Below are 16062 nucleotides of genomic sequence, written 5' to 3' on the forward strand. Positions count from 1 at the left end.
GTGGGAGTCAGTGGTGTCCAGGGAACCATCTGTTTTGTGTGGCAGAGACCTCTCCTTACTGCTTCTTGTCTGCCCGTTTATTTGCGGCAAGATTTCCATCATCGTAGCATCTAAGTTACTAATAGATGAAACCGTATGAACCGAGTTCCTAGTGTCCTTAGTCTTCGACATTTCTTCTTTTTCTGAGAAAAGAAAAATAATTTTAAGGGTGGAATACACCCCCCTCGTATGACGGGGATGTATTAGTTACTTCCTTGGCACCTGCGGGTAGCAGTGGAGGTGCTGGCAGTGTTACCACTTCTTCCCATTGTGGAAAGGCTTTCTAAAGAAAGAATTAGGAGCTTGAATCACCTTTTGATCAAGAAATGAGTTTCTCGTGTAAGAAATTGCAATAACAACTGTTGAGTACTTCAAATTATTTACCAGTCCAATAGCGAGAGCATCTTGCTGGCTGGGCCGATCCCCTCGCCGTCTCTCCTGGTGGCCAGCGTAGATGTTGGAAGAGCAGACGGTATAACAATGGGATTTAAAAGAAATGATTACTAGTGTTGCAGTTCCTGAATCATCCATTCCCATGTTGTGTAAGAGAGTCAGAAGTCTTTTCCAGCCTGGTACATGGGAGGCACCAGAGCCCATCACCGCTGAGGAGGAGGAAGTGGTGGTGCACACGCTTGGCCCCTGAGGTCTGAACCCGGACCATGTTGTCCAGAGCCCAGCCGGAGCCTGCCTTCCTTTGGAGAGCAGGGCTGTTTCTGTCCTGCTGCTTGGGCTCGGGACGGGAGGTTGCAGAAGTCGTTGGCTGTTTCTTTTGGTAGAGGGCACTGTTGTTCTTCACTCGTCTCTGATGCCAACCTCAGGTGATGCAAATGCGTAGGTTGGAGAGGAGGAGGAGGATTGTGGAGGATTTTGGTACCTTAATGAAATACCGCTCTCTAATTTCCTGCAGCGAACTGATCGTCTCCCTCCTGGAGGTCTGCACCAGCCTTTGGGGAGGTCGGCTTGTTTTGTTATGGTACCCATTTCATAACTTTATCTCTGTCTGTCCTGCATGTGAAGGCACGAGTTATCTATTCTACCTTCTCTTTTCTTTTCCTGTACGTTACGGGGTCTGCCTCGACTGACGGTGATCCTCCTCTGGAGAACTCTATCCTAAAGTGAGACTGGGGGGGTATTGAAGTAACGGGGGATATAGCCTCATCCACAGGGATGCTGGATGGTCTGTAGAGCCATGGCATGGAGTTGTAGTTCTCCAGCTGAGATGCTGTTGGTGTCCCCTGTGGCCGTTTGTATGGGTTCGGTCTCGTTGGTTGTAGGGGTTCGCATGTAGCACCCATGTGCCTTGTTGTAACTTAGCAATCATTGCTTTTGACAAATACCTTGCTTTTTGAAGAAAGACTGTACTAGGAGAGGAAGTATGGACAGCAGGAAATGAAAACATTCAGTCAGCTAAACTTCCCGAGGCTGGAAAGGAGAAGCTCTGGCTGAGCGGTGAGCGCCGACTCTGCACGCTGCGGCTTTCCTGAGTGGGTTTTTTGAGCTCCCTGCTTGGGGGGAAGGAGCTCCTAAGGAGGCATCTGCCTGGGAGCAGCAGGTCGGGAGTCACAGCGGCGCAAGCCCAGCCTCGGGAGCTGGAGCACCGTCCCGAGAGCCCCTGCGGGAAGGACGGTCCCTCTTCTACTTTTCCAGCTCTTCGATGTGGCGTTGCAGAACGATCAGCGAGAAGCTGGACGTGCGAACGCTCCACTGCAGCTGCGCTGGGGAGTGGATCTGCACCTCGGTGCTGCGTGACGAGCGCGTGCGCTTGGTGACAAGCTCGGGGGTGGCTTTTCTCAGAGGACACCGAGTGACAGCTCGCACGCTGGGAGCAGCACAAGTGCTGTGAAGCGCCCTGCTGCGACTCTCTGCGTTTCACCTTCTGACTTTGAGTTCAGTCCCCTCCTTTAGCCTGTACGCTCCATGGTCCCGGGGAAAGACTTCATCGTGAACTGAGCTGGAACCCTTCTTGGCCTGCTGGCCACAAAGTCATCGTCCGTGACCCAGCCAGCGGGCACTCAGTGCTCAGACTTCACCCGGGTGGACAGGCAACCTGAAGAAAGCCCCGAGCTTGGGACAAGGGGAGCGAGGGAAGCGGGGGAGCAAAAGCATGGAACGACCAGCATGGATTTACCATGGACAAATCGTGCCTGGCACGCTTGATGGCCTTCTGCATTGGGGTGGCTGGCTCTGTGCACAAGGAGAGGCCGGTGGTTGTTGTACACCTTGGCTTTTATCAAAGCCTTTGACACAATCTCCTGCACTATCCTTACAGCCGTTTACTTCCACACGGAGAGTGGTGGTAAGAGTAGATCTGCAGCCTAAAGCAGCTTGCTTGTTAACAGGAAAGAAATGTGTCTGCTTTTACCACAGTAAAAGGCTGGAGAGAGATGACTCTTCCCATTTGGCCGCTCGTAAGGTGACAATTCCCTGACCGAACGGGAAATCAGAATTTCCTCATCTGCAGCTAGAAAGTGCGTGTTGAGCCTTCTGCAGCCGACTGCCGTCCCGGCTGGAGTTATGCATGCAGCACATGAACACGCGGGAGCACGTGCAGCAACGGCTGAAGCCCTGGGAACAATAGAGCTGTAGATTACGGAGCGTTGATTGCCACGGCCAGCCAGCTGCCGCTGGAAGAGCACGCAAATTAAATCCATCTTCCAAGAGCTGAGATAACCTCTCATCTCCCCCGGGCCTGCTGCACCGTCCAGCCTTCCAAGCAGAGCTGCTTTCCCCGCCAACGTGCATCGCTCATCGTGCACAGGGTGGGAACGAGTGCCCCGCTGCTCTATACCGGCATTTTAAAAATCCTCCCGATTTCTCTTCCGCTTTTCTGACTTCCTTCCAAGCCCGATCCCGTCTCCATTATCTTGCTGCTTATGTTAGGCTTCCTCTCTGGCTGTGCTGCCTTTAACCTTCATCCCCTTTGTTTCTCTGAACTCCTCTGTCCTAATCAATCTGCTGCAGCTTCCTCTTGCGGTCAAGAATAAAGGTCAGTGTTATGAATATCCCAAGGTGCTTCTTCTGTTTTAAAGCTATTATCTATTAGATTTGCTGATTTTTCCCCTTCCCAAATTGGGAACTTGAAAGTTTTGACATTAGATTCTCTCCAGATTCACTTTTCGTTAACATTGCTGATAACAGCACGCTTCACACTCTTTTGACCGCTTAGCACCAAAACCGTACCTGTATCCTGAGCAGTTTAGTGGCGGGTTTAGGTACTACAGATGTTCTGGGCATGAACTGAACACCCATGTTCCTTCAGGCGATGGGTATAAGAGTACTGATGTCAAGCAGGGTGTGTCGAGGACCAGACTAAGTACCAAGATTTCCCTTATCAATGCCTCGGCACTCTTAGCCCGTTTATCTCACTTGCACTATGTCTCCAAGGAGTGAGGATGTGCTTAAAGCACTTTTAGGCTGACATTTGAACTGTTCGGAATGCAAGGGAATTTGAACTACAAAAAAAGCAGTTGCTTAAAGTGGTTTCTCCTGGGCTGATTTGTTTAGGTCTGTAGAAGAAAAACAAAGTCTGTAGCATTACTTAATTTAGAAAAAAAAACCCCACACCATGGCTATTTGGCCTCCTGCAGAAAGCATTAGGACTCAGCAGAATGTTTTTATTGACAGTGCAGAGCATAAAGAGCAAGAGGCTCCCTGGAACAAAGATTTGCACTGCTGCTTCTGGTAGCCTGGGAGGAGAGGAGATGCTGGCTGTAGGCTCTAAACGGAATAATTCCGAATTGTGCCACTCTCTTGTTTCAGCAAAGCACTAGGCTGCGCACGGCGGACTCGGGCTTACCTGTACCTTATTCTAGTATTCTTGACAGAAGTCAGTCCTTTTTATTGCCATCTGAATGCTTGACCACAGGCTGGTTGTTTCCAGCTCTGTAAATTTTCTGCCGGTCTGTTGATGCTATGGAAGTTGCCGTAGTTAGTGTCTTCTGATCATTTTTGTTTCAGGCTGATTTATGTCCTACTCATTTCTGGCACTGTGTTTGGTATTATTGAGTTAGAATTTCTGTCTTTTTTTTTAAGCAACTGTGTCATTATTAGTTGCTGTTATCTTTCGGTGCTCTTTTGCACTATACACTTCCCATTGTTTCGGTAGCTCAACGGTCTTAAAAGCAATGGATACAAATCCTTCCTATATCTAGTTCCCTGCTTTTCTCCGTGAACTTTTTCATTTCTTATCCTCTGGAGCTTGCAACAAGTGTTTGGGCAGCTTTGGGCTGCTGGGCAGCTGGTGAACAGTGGAGGCCTCTTAATTCGGTGCCCGTCCTCAGAGCTGGCTGGACAGTCTGAATCCCAACGTGTGTGCGTGTCTGTGTGTGAAAATGCCCTTGAAATTTGCTCCAGGAAGCTTTTTGGTTCGGGCAGCTCAAGTTCAAATTAGAGGGGTCCGAGTCTGGAGGCCTTTGGTCATGCTTGTCTTGCCGTCAACCGCGCAGGGAGCGCGGGTGTCCTGCTCGGGACGGGTATCTCACTGTAAGGTGCGGAGCGTTGGTTACGGTTCGGTTTCCCTTAGGCAACCCAGTAATTGGTTTGTGATACGTGCTCCAAAGGTAAAACACTATACAGCATGGCTGGTAGGTTCCAGGTGACCCATTTAAGTACTGTCAAAATTGGCAACCGAATCAAATGATTAAATAATCAAGTTCTTATTGGGTTTAACATCTGCCTCAAGATCAGTGTCAGTCTTTCACGCCATAACTACAAGAGTCGTCCTCACTCATCCTTGAAACACTTGCCACTGGCTCAGCTTTCTTCTGCTCCTCGGTTACTTGCTCTGTGTTGCAGGGCTTACCGAAAACGTTATTCCAGAGGGATCGTCAGCGAGACCTTTAGAAGATCCTGGCTAAGAACGCTTGCCTAGAACTGCTAATTTTAAGGTGCTCATCTCTCATAGTTGTTGTTCGGCATCTCCTGTAGTTACCACTAGAATAAAAACTACACAGTCAGTATGCATCATCTTTTCTGTGTATGAGGGGGAAAAAAAGAAGGCTTGCTTAAAGAATTTAGCCTTAGCTGCAGTAATTTTCATTATTGTAGTAGAGAAGTACCACTGCCAGGATATCAAGACCAGTAAGTCTGATATTTTATTTTTTTTATCATCTCGCAAATTAGTGAAAACTAGAATAAAGCAATATTTTATTGACTCTTCCTCATTTTAAAGCCTTTTTAGGGGCAAGTCCACTTGTCCTGCAAGTCTTTGCAGTAGTCAGCAAGCACTGGGACAAGGATCAGGACAGTGTACCAGGGCTTTCAGAAAGCTGTTAAGCAGGCTTTCTCAAAGTCTGCTTTAAAAAAACCCGGTTGAAGGGTAAAAAGCAAAGGATAGAAATGAGCAGGCAGGTTCTACAGCAGATGGAAACTGCCAGTGGTGGGCCACAGGACCTTCCAGATGAGGAGAGGCTGCATTAAAAAAGAGACAAGTGTGGGGAGGTTGTCAGGAGAATACAATGGGAGTCTGAAAAAGCATGGAGAAGTTGAGCGATTTACTGTTTGGCTAAACGTGAGAATTACGGGACAGTCGGTGAAATCAGGCACCAAGGTTAACGCCACAAAATGAACTTTTTCCACGCGGCGTGCAGTTGTGGGTCTCGTTGCCGCAGATTGCGCAGACTAAAGGCTCCAAAAGGAGGTTAGGCAAATCCGAGGAGGTCGTGTTCCTTAGGTTAGCAAGATAATGATGAGGGGGAAAAATGAAGCCTTCCTAGCACATTCTTTGTTCCGAGCATCTGCAGTGACCGCTGCTGTTTGCCAGCATGCAAAGCCTCCCGAAATCATCCTCCTGAAAGGTCTTCCTCCAGACCCTTCCCGCCTGGGAAGTCTTTTAAGTCACTGTGGAGAATGAGAGCAGCCCAATCTTTGGTGCCAGTCCCAATTCTCCTCCTGCAGCAGGAGTGCAGTGTTTGAGGGCTGGCAGACGGAAACACCAACCATCCTCCCCAAACTTGCTTGGCTGTAATTCCTGCACTCGCGTCACCGTCCTCAGTGGCCCAGTGGGTGCCCCTGTCTCCAGCATCTCCGTTCTCCGTAGCTGGCACCAAGACCCAGGTTGGTTGTGCTGCCGGTGGGTTTCCTAGCTTGGCAATGAGCGTTTGCAGGGGGACAAATCTCACTTGCCAGCTTCCCCTCTTTACTCTTTGTGATCCCCTCTCTTGGCTGGGCGTTGGGCCAGCACTCTTCGAAGAGCAGCTTGTCACAGAGGCGTGATTCCCTCATGGGAGGACTGCTCTCCCTCTCTGTGGGGACTACTGAATATCATTTCAGGGCCTCTTCAGCAGGATGTCGGGTTTCCCGCATCTTTGCGCGCTCTGAGCAGCGTGAACATATGTGCTCTTGGATGTCCGTCACCATATAGCTTCTGTTAAAGTGACCCTGTCCATCAGTGAGGTCATAGCAGACCCCGCTACGGCCATCTGGCACTTCCTACCCCTGCTAAAGCCTGCGCCTCTAAAAATAGACCTAGTACCAGAATCCACGGAAGAACGTGAATTCTCATTACGTACCTTGCTGTGGTGGTCCTGACTGCCCCTCGAAGGTCTAGTTAAGCTAAGCCTTTGGGTCAGGACTCAAGAAAATCAGATACTGTGGGCAAAAGAGCATACTCCAGAGGCATTCCTATTTTTTCCTTTTTGCCAGATGAACCCCTTCATTTATAAGGTATGCCACCCTCGGATAGCTTGGCAGTGTTGGCATCCACATACTGTGGGAACTCCAGGAAGGACATTGCAGGCTTTGGTTACGATCCAGCTCATAGCCACAACTTCAGTGCAGGCTGCCCTGAGGGTTGCGGGCACTAAACAGTCCCCAGGCCTGACCACCATCGTGTCTTCAGTGTGACCCTTTTGACTTTGGAGGCCTTACTCTACTAGAAACACCCAATTTTTGGTGTGACTGTTCCTCTCTGTGGTGTCATCTTTCCGTTGAGAACAGATGCAACGCCACATTCATAGGAGGGCTGCAGTTCTACCCGTGTGCATGGGGACAAAGAATTCAGCCTGTTGGCGCGGGTCAGCACCGGGCGTGTGTCGGTGAGCTGGATTGTCCGCGTGAAAGGCTTCTGCAGGCAGCTTTCCCTGGAAGTCGTGGGGCCATTGGCTCTGTCTGCAGAGGGCAAAGATGAGAAGCATAAATACGACGTCAGTGCTTTTGTCCCGTAAGAGTGCTGCAGCTGGCAGGTGTGGAGGTGGTTGTGTAGGTTCAGTGGTGTAAAAGGGAGATGTTACATCCCCTGGAGGGTAGCTCCTGCCATACACCTCGGTGAAGAGCTTTGCTCTGTCTTCTCGGTAACCTCCTCGTGTGTCCGGGGCGAGAGCTGATATGTCCCCCTGAAGCTGTCTGCTCCTCGGCACGAAGCAAAGCCCAGTGGCCAGCAGGACCTTCGTGGTCTCATGGCAGGTGGCTCCTCGGTGCTGCAATGGACGAACACCTCTCTCCTCTGCTTCACCTGGCGCAGGTTTCACTGCTCGCAGTGAGGATGCTTTTATTCCAGCTTGTTGTTCAGACACAGGAGAAGGAAGCCCCTCAGTCTCAGTGCTGTCATGTGCAGAACGTCAGGGCTTGTGCGACCCTTGAGCCATGTCACCCTGATGTGCGGAGTGTTGAAGGCAGAGATGGTAAAAGGGTGAAGCAGTGTCAAGCACTGCCGTGCCATTTGCTGAACCCTAGAGATCCGGGAAGGTGGGAAAACCACGTGAATGTGTAAAAAAAAAAAAAAAAAAAAAAAAAAAAAAACCACAAAAAAACAAACAAACAAACAAACAAAAAAAACAAAAAAACCCAAACGCTGCTCGGTGGCACCTCTGTGCAGTGCCATAGAGACGCTGTGGCGGTGTTCCTGGTGTAGTGGCCATGGTGGTGTTGGTTGATGGTAGGACTTGATGATCTTACAGGTCTTTTCCAACCGTAGTGATTCTGTAGTTGCCCTGGTTTCAGACTGCGCGTCAGCGGAAGGGTAGCCCTCAATGGGAAGCTCTCCGCTGAAAATGGGTTTATATTTCACCTGCGCTGCAAACTGTGGAGACGGAGCATACCGAGTGCGTGCCGTGCCCACCCGCAGCTTTGCTCAGTTTCCCTTGCTGACAACAGCAGCGTCCCTGTAATGGTGGGACAGTGACTTGTGCAAGTGTTTGGAGCGAAAACGCCTGTCCTGGGCTGTGCTGAGGAATTCGGTCCCCTGCGGCGTCAACAGAGCCGTGGTCCCCGTAATGGGGAGGTGGCTCCTGGGGAGTCGTGTGCCACGCGGATGGCTCCTGTCCCCGGAGGGGAGAGCGGTCTGGAGGGAGGCGATGTGTGCCAGGCGGTGGGTGGAGACGCGGCAGGGTAACCCAGGCTGTCGGTACCGAAGGTGTTTGCACAGGTCTTCACGCTCCGGTAGGGTCCGTGCGCTGCCGAGTCCCCCGTTTGCTGTGTGCGGTCTGGGGTCAGGAACCCAACGGCCTGTGCCGGGTTATGGCTCTGAGGACCCCGGCCGCTGGCTGCCGGGGCAGCAGGGCGATGGCTTTGCTCCAGTCCCCGTCTGTCCTAGCACGGAGGTGTTGGTGCAGGACTGGCTCGGTCAGAAACGACTGCCGCTACCTGGATGGCACTTCTGGCCATGCCTTTGTTGCAGAGATGTGGATAAATCCACGTGGAATAGCTGTGGAGACCTTCTGCTGAACATAACCTCCTTGGGCCCTGCTCTGCTGCGTTTGTTGGTTCGGCGTTGTGGCTTTAACTCGTCTCCCCGCTCCTCTCCGGCTGTTAGTCTGGCTGTTCAGTCCCTGTGAGAGGTAACGCACAGATGCTGCTCTCTGACTCATGGTTGTTTGAGAGCAGACTTTCATTTTATTTGCATTTTTTCAGTTACAGATCAGCTAAAAACTCTAACAAGCGTAATTGTCTTGCAAGTATAACTCATAAATTAAGGGCAAGAAGGACTAATACAATTACATCCTCTGTGCATTCGTGCAGGCCAAAGTTTCACCAAATGTATCGCATTTCATATGTAAATTCTCGTATGAAACTAGGAATGATATAGCAAGGCTTCTAAAAGTAGTCGCTCTCAGAGAAAAGTTGTACTTGAACTTCATAGGATAAAGATCAGTCAAGGGGAAAGCATAAATCGGTTAACCGTTCTGCACAAAGTACAGTAATACCAAAAATCACTACACAAATGCATTCTTGGGCTCTTCTCTGTTTTCAGTCAGCAGATCCAGGTGCTGCAGGGACGTGAATGAGTTCGTTCTCCTGGCAGCCCTGTGAGAAGGGGAAGAGTCACGCTCCAAGGGTTTCCACGCTTGCTTGTGCTTGAAGTAAGGCTCATGGCTGCGGCAGGCAGGGCCCCTGCCTAAACGGGGCCCGCTGCTGCCCGGGAGCACTGGCCGGCGGTCGCCGCAGCTGGCGACAGAAGCGATGCGCTCCAGCGTCTTATCTGCTCCGGCTCCTGCTCTGTGTGGAGGAGCATCAGGCTCCTCTCTGGCCTCGGGCGCTGCCTGTCCTCCCCCCTCAGCACAGTCCAGCATTTCTTCTTCTGAAATCATTCCCCTTCTCTCCATCACCGGCGCTCTGAGGCCACCCCAGCCAGATTGGCTGCCTGGCACGGCGCCTGGAAGAGGCTTTAATTGTGATGGCATCTGCTCATCAGCCTACTCCGAGTCAGGTGCTGGGGAGCACGGTTTGGGACGCGTGGGTGAGATCCCCAACGGGCAGCAGTGCTCCGGCTGCCCGTGCCAGGGTGGGGAGCCGGGGAGGGGGGCCCTGCAGCACCTCGCTTGCTCCAGGGCTGAGACGCCGCTTCTCGGACGTGCTGTGGCACCGCAGCTTTCCCACCGAACCCCTTCCCAGCTCCGGAGGGTTCTTCTGCCCGCGGTCCCGGTGGCGGCTGTGCTCGCAGAGCAGCACAGCTCTCCCTTGGCACCGAGAACAGCGTCGGGCAGGCTCACGGTCCAGCCGCTGCAGGAGGGTGAGACCACCCGCCACTTGCCTGGCTTCACTGAGAGCATCAGCTGAACACGGCGTCTCTTCCAGGGTGATGAGACGGTTCAAGCAGCAATGAATCAGTGCTCCCGCAAGGGATTGCTGAAACTGAGACAGGGCATCTGCGAGCCTCCTCTGTGGGTGTGTTGGCACAAGAAGTGTCTGTGTACTTGAGAAGGCACGAATACAGACCCCAGCCTTCCCTCTTACTGAGACCACATCTCCTCTGACTTGTGTGTTACTGCTTTTAGTTGGCATTTCAACTGAGAAGATAGATTCTATTTTAAACCCTCTTCTCAACTCACACAGCATCTAACCGCTATCTCCCTTCCTCAATTCCTTATCTGCCTGATGGCTCTACAGATTGCTGTGACCTTGACCTCTCAGGTGGTTTGACGTAGCTCTTGGGTGATAACCATAACGTCCCTGCTGCTGCATCAGATGATTAAAGAGATCAGTTTCCAAAAAATGACTTGTCATTCTTCCCCCAGTGCTGCGGTGCAGGCACCTGCCTCGCGCTGGCCCGAAGGGCACGTAGCCGGTGACCATCAGCTTGTTGGGTGCTTGTTGGGGCGTGTTGGCCGCAAGGTCCAGCCCTTTGTTTGGCTGCTGTGGGGTGCTTCTGCCGGCCCACCTCTGAGAATGCTGCTGTTAAGGTGCTTGTTGTGATGCAGGAGCAGTCGGTCAAAAATAGATGATGAAAGAGGAATTGGTGCCAATACTTAGAGGTGCATAAATCTTGCATTTAATAAGACTAAATTGAATTCAATTAAATCCTAAATAGAATTTAGGAGTATAATTCCAACGTTCTGTAGAAACAAAAAGGTATATTTTCACATTGCAAAAGAGTTACTTTTTCTATTTGCAACCCGGTGTTGGTGCCTGAGAGGATGGGGACAATCCAGGTGCTGGAGGATGCATGGGAATGGCACCCAAGCTTCTTCTCGGTCCGCTCTGGCCCATCAGAGCTCTCTGTCCGGTCAGTTTGCGTGAGAGCTGCTTCTTTCCCAGAACCTTTTCTCTGGCTCATCCAGCCAGCTCTTGGCCAGCCGTGGGATGTTAATCTGCCTGTATTTTTATCTAATGTATTAGGCAGACTTACCTAGAAAGAATTGCCTTTTAAAAACTTCACAAGAGTGCTTTATGGGCAGTGTGCCGAGCAGCTTGAGTACAGCCTGCACCCGTCCGCATGCTCCTCCTGGTTTCCAGGCCATAGTTTTCCAGCGTTTTGTATTCCCTGTTCCTGTTTGCCTGCTTGTGCCTGTCCTTTGCGGGCTGCCTGTGCTGCTGCGTGTCTCCGGACGCAGCCCTGCCACCCCGCGGGCGCAGCCCGTCCCACCCGGCTGTCCTCTTGCTCCCACTTCTCTAAATATAGAGCCTCCCTCTCCACACCTCTCTCCAAGTGATTCGCTCCTCTCCATCCATCAGCCTCAGTCCCTGGTGCCTCCGTGACGGCTCCATTAAACACGCGCTCGGCGGCAGCTATATTTAGGAGTCAGGAAGAGAACGAGCCTTTGGGCTGCGGACAGCCCATAAATCCAGCTCCCGTCACCGAGTCACCGTTCTTTTATCTGGAATGAGATCGATACAGGTGTTTGCAGATAAGGTACACGTGTCCGTGCATGCGTGGAGGGAGGCAGGGGATGAAGAGGAGGAGGCAGAGTAGGGTGGAGAAGAGGGAGGAGAAGGAACGGAAGCACAGGTACACGGGGCTGGGGGAAACGGGACTCCCTAAAGGCAGGAGCGAGGGGAGAAGCGAGCCAGGAGGACGGGGCGCCCGTCTGAGCGGGGCTCGCTGTGCCGCAGCGGCAGCGGGCTCCCTCCCTCGCAGGGGTCTCAGGGGACTGGGGATATCTCTCACTGAAGAGTGTCTTTGCGTGCCATGAGGCGGAGAGGGTGGATGTGCTCACCATCACTGTCGTGCCCTGCTCGGGCTATGCCGTGCCAGTGCCTCCACGGGAGCGCTCCTTTCTTCCCTGTCCCACCCCTCCCTGCCCATTTTTCATATGTCCGTGTCGAGTTGGCAAGAGTTGCGGGTGCCAGCTTGTTCCCAGGCGCAACACACAAGACTTGTCCTGATGTTTTAGGTACAGTTTAGGCCTCTGCTGTCTTGCCTCGTTCCTCGGTGGAAGGCGTTGCGGGATCCCAGCTGCGCACATGGCAAAACTGGAGCGGGCGGTTGCTCCCTGCTGCCGTCGTCTGGGTGCTCCCTCAGCGGCGGGGAAGGGAGCCGGTGCGCGGTGCGGGTCCTTCCCCGACAGCACGTCAGCCTGCCTTGAGAACACGTGCTGCCTCCTTCTCCTTACAGCCGCAGCACGTCTTGGTTGTGCTGCCGGGGTAGAGTGCGGGATCCCCGCCTGACCCGGAGCTGAGGACCCTCTGCCTCCGCAGAGGGTGGTGAGCAAGGTGAGAAGCTGCCTCACATGACACAGGTGAAAGGGTTATCTCCTTTAACTCTTTGCGGCGTATTGTTGTGCTGATCAGTCCTTAACATCCCCCTTTCTTGGCGTAGTGTGTCTTTTTGCCAGTAAGTTTAATTCCTTGGTTCTTTGAGACAGTTTTTCCCAGGACCGCGGGGATGGGGCTCGGTGGACGACCATCTAATCGGAAGATTCATGGGGAGCCAGCAGTCCCCCTTGTACCATCGGGCTCCAGGAAATCTCCTTCCAGATTAGGTAAACACATAAGGTGATGCACAGCGGCGAGGCTGGAACAGCACACCGGCTCGCCAGGGACTGCGCCCTGCACGGTGACGTCCCCCAAGTGCTCCTGAGCCACGGCGCTGCGAGGGCTGGGCTGCACCTCACCGAGCGCGCGGCATCCGCGTCCTCGCTGTCTGCGTGGGCTTGCTGGGGGTTGCTGTGCACTTGTTTCCTTGGGGGGGGATTGCCAGAGCACCTGCCTTGATCTCTGGGATGCTGCATGTCCCGTGCCGTCGGGTCTCACCAATTTGATCACGTGCCCCTCAGTAAAAATAATTCCTGAGCGCGCACCCCCCGTACATATGTATTTACTTGTGAATTACATACCAGTACTGCTCTGCTAATACACTACGCACACTGTAAAGCGCATGCAAAAATAGAAACTAAAAAACAGTGAGTTAAAGATCGAATAAACACCACTTCAAAAATATTTTAAAATTTTATTAATGGTACAAAAAAATGTTTTCTTCCCGCGCCCCAGCGGATTGCCCCGCTTTGGAGACCGCTGCCGTAGGAGGCTGCCTGACGTGGCAGGAAGGAGAGCCAGAACCCCGTGGCGTAGGGCATTATTCTGGGGCGACCAAGTGCCGGGGTGCTAGCGCTGTTCTTCAGCTCTTCTGAGAAAGAAAGGAAAAAGCTAAAAAAAGCCCCCAAAACACGCAAAGAGGAGCAGAAAAACAAGAATCGGGAGGGAAGAAAAGCAAGGCTGGGTTTTCAGTAGTATAACCAAGTACTGTATTTGGTGATTTTATTTCTAAACTTCGATACAGTTAATTGTTCTTTCAGCCTTGCCGGTAGGTTCACAGGCATGTTTTGCCTGTGAAATGGAGGGGTGTGCTGAGGGTGAGGTTCCCTGCGAGCGGGACCTCTGTGTGCAGCGTGTACCTTGCACCCCATGCAGGACCCCTTTGGGATCGGGAGGCTGCAGCCACGTCTCTGGAAGCGGTGTCCGGTGGTGGAGGGCAGCCAGTGCCTGTCAGGGGCGGATGAGAGGCAGGACGGCGTGCTGGTGGGTGACGTGGCTGCTGCTGCTGCCTCGAGGGCTGTCGTCTGTCCCCAGGGTGGGAAACCGGCGTTGCGGCTGCTGGGGCAGCGTTTCCCTCTGCCAGCAGCGATGGTTTCGTGTGATCGTGAGAGCAGGATGAGAGGTTTGAAGGTGCACCCTGTCCTCAGCTTCAAACAAAGTTCCTTGGATCTACAGTGCTGTAATAAGAGTAAAAACTGCCCCTCTGCTTTTGCAGCCCCTTCCCGCGGGCTGTTGCCGTGCTGAATTCCAACGCAGGTAAATACAAATATTTTGTGTTGTCACTGCTTTGGGTGCCGACAGTTTGTGTCCCTACTGAGGAAGAAAGGTGAGTCTCATCTATGCTTTACTCTTCATGTCCTCCCTTACTCACCCCCTTTATGCATTCCTTCTCTCTGACCGCCCTCGCCGGCATGCTGAAAGACCTGAATTTCGGTCAGCCCAACCGCCTGCCTGGTGGTGCAGCCAGCAGTGCAGCGAGCAGCACCGAGGGCTTCACAAGAAAGTGGTGGCAAAGCAGAGGAGCGGAGTTGCCTGACTGCTTGGGGTCCCATCGCCCTACTGAAGCCATGGATGAGTTGGTTCAACGTACTCAGTCCAGTTAGTGTGAGGACCCAGTTGCTTTCTGCAGGGTCAGTCTTGCATGCTAATCCTGGGTCGTGCAATAAATTTGGGTTTGGTAGTGTGATGCAAATTCCTTCTGTGTTAGGAGAACAGTAACTGGGAATGTCTGGCTTAAGTTCTTTTCCATCTCCCTGTCATGTCTCCTCTGAAGCCATTAGCTGCAGACCGTATTTCGGACGTCTGCGCTGGCATCTCTGTCCGCTTAGCCACGAGTCAGGCTGCCTTCCGCCGGCAGCCTGGAGCCCCGGCATCTCTTCTTGGCTTCACAGCTCAGGCTGGCAGGTCCTCTGGCTTTTTCACACTAATGGGGTGGGCGAGGAGACTCCTGAGTTGTTACACCCTAAAGGGGAGCTTTGGTCCAACAAGTGTGGCCTGACAAACTGCCGACAGCGCTGTTGGGGATGGCGCCGGGGTTAACAGACGAGTGGTAGCAGAAGTCTCTCGGGGTTCCTGGCCTTCCTTCCTCATAACTCCCGGGCAGCTGGAGAGCTCGGAGACCAGCAGGCGCGGAGGAAGGCTGACCAGGACTGTTACCATCTCTTCTGCGGGAACTGCATCCCTCTGCCTTGAGACGTGCAATATTCCTGTGGCCAAACAGAACAAGGGGAAGGAATCTGGCTGCTGCCTTGCGACATGGAGCGTGTGTTTGCCTTACCGGTGCTTATTCTCCTCTTTGGCTCAACTTTGGAGTCTTGGTGAAATTGGATGCTTTGATGTGGTTTAGAAGTTCCAGTGAAGAGATGTAGTATTCACAGAAGCTGTTTGTGTGCATATGGGACTGTACACAAGCATGCATGGGACTGATCACGTTGACACATGTCTGCACACAGATTATCACTTGTTTATTAATAGATGCTTGCATGAAAGGAGGATCCACTCTGTTTGTATACACGCAGGGGAAGCAGAGGCAATGGAGAAGCGTTCTTTTAACTCTCAGATTTCTGATGTGTCTTTTTTCTTGTAGAAACCAGAGAAGACAGAACAAAGCGTCTCTTCCGACATTATACTGTGGGCTCTTACGACAATTTCACCTCTCACAGGTAAGCATCAGCCTCTTTGCTTTGTGATTATGAGGAGATTAATTTCCATGGAAGAAGTATCTCCTTCTCCTGACAGAGCAGTATACGTTGTTTTAATTTCACAGGAAGGAAACTTTTCTGGTTGTTCTGGTCAATTAAGTTATAGCCTAAATTATAAGTCCTAGATAAGGCTTAGCTGAATAAAAGGTTGAAGCTTCAGGGCACTCTGGCTCTTGTCTCAGTTGAGGAACAAACGTTCTGGAGAACTTTTGCTGTGCTCCGGGAACTGAAGAACATGCGTTGGATGCAGATGCAGAGTTCTAGCTTTGCTCTGGCGGGGAGCAGAGGAGGATGCTGTTGTGCAGGGGGTGGCATGAAGACAGCTGTCGCTGCAGCCTGTCGGCAGCGCTGAGTGTGCTGCCGGGGCTGCGGGGCTGTTCACCAGCGCTGTGCTGGTGCATGGCAACTGAGCGTACTCGCCTCCGCATGAAGACTGACCTTTGGGAAGATGGTCAAGCTCGATAGGGAATCGGTCGTGAAGGCAGGGGTGACGTTGCTGGGTTGTGCTTGGTCTTGAGCACGCGTGGCTGGTGGACGTGCTTGTGGGAGGCTGGGCTGTAGGAACGGGTCTGCTGGTGGGATTCAGGAATGCGCTTTTGGCACTGGGTTTCTGTGTTTGAGGGATAAATGTAGG

The 16062-nt window shown here is 52.2% G+C and overlaps 1 protein-coding gene across 1 annotated transcript in view; it reads left to right on the plus strand.

Moving 5' to 3' along the window:
- SHANK3 (SH3 and multiple ankyrin repeat domains 3) overlaps nt 1-16062 on the plus strand; it is a 358709-nt gene that overhangs the window by 222823 nt on the left and 119824 nt on the right. Inside the window, exons 15-17 of the mRNA XM_059816355.1 lie at nt 12554-12600; nt 14828-14853; nt 15314-15389. Coding sequence (XP_059672338.1) covers nt 12554-12600; nt 14828-14853; nt 15314-15389 — 149 coding nt within the window. The remainder of the gene's footprint in view (nt 1-12553; nt 12601-14827; nt 14854-15313; nt 15390-16062) is intronic.

The sequence above is a fragment of the Gavia stellata genome, chromosome 4 (genome assembly GCF_030936135.1).
Source record: "Gavia stellata isolate bGavSte3 chromosome 4, bGavSte3.hap2, whole genome shotgun sequence".
In the NCBI taxonomy this organism is placed as follows: Eukaryota; Metazoa; Chordata; class Aves; order Gaviiformes; family Gaviidae; genus Gavia; species Gavia stellata.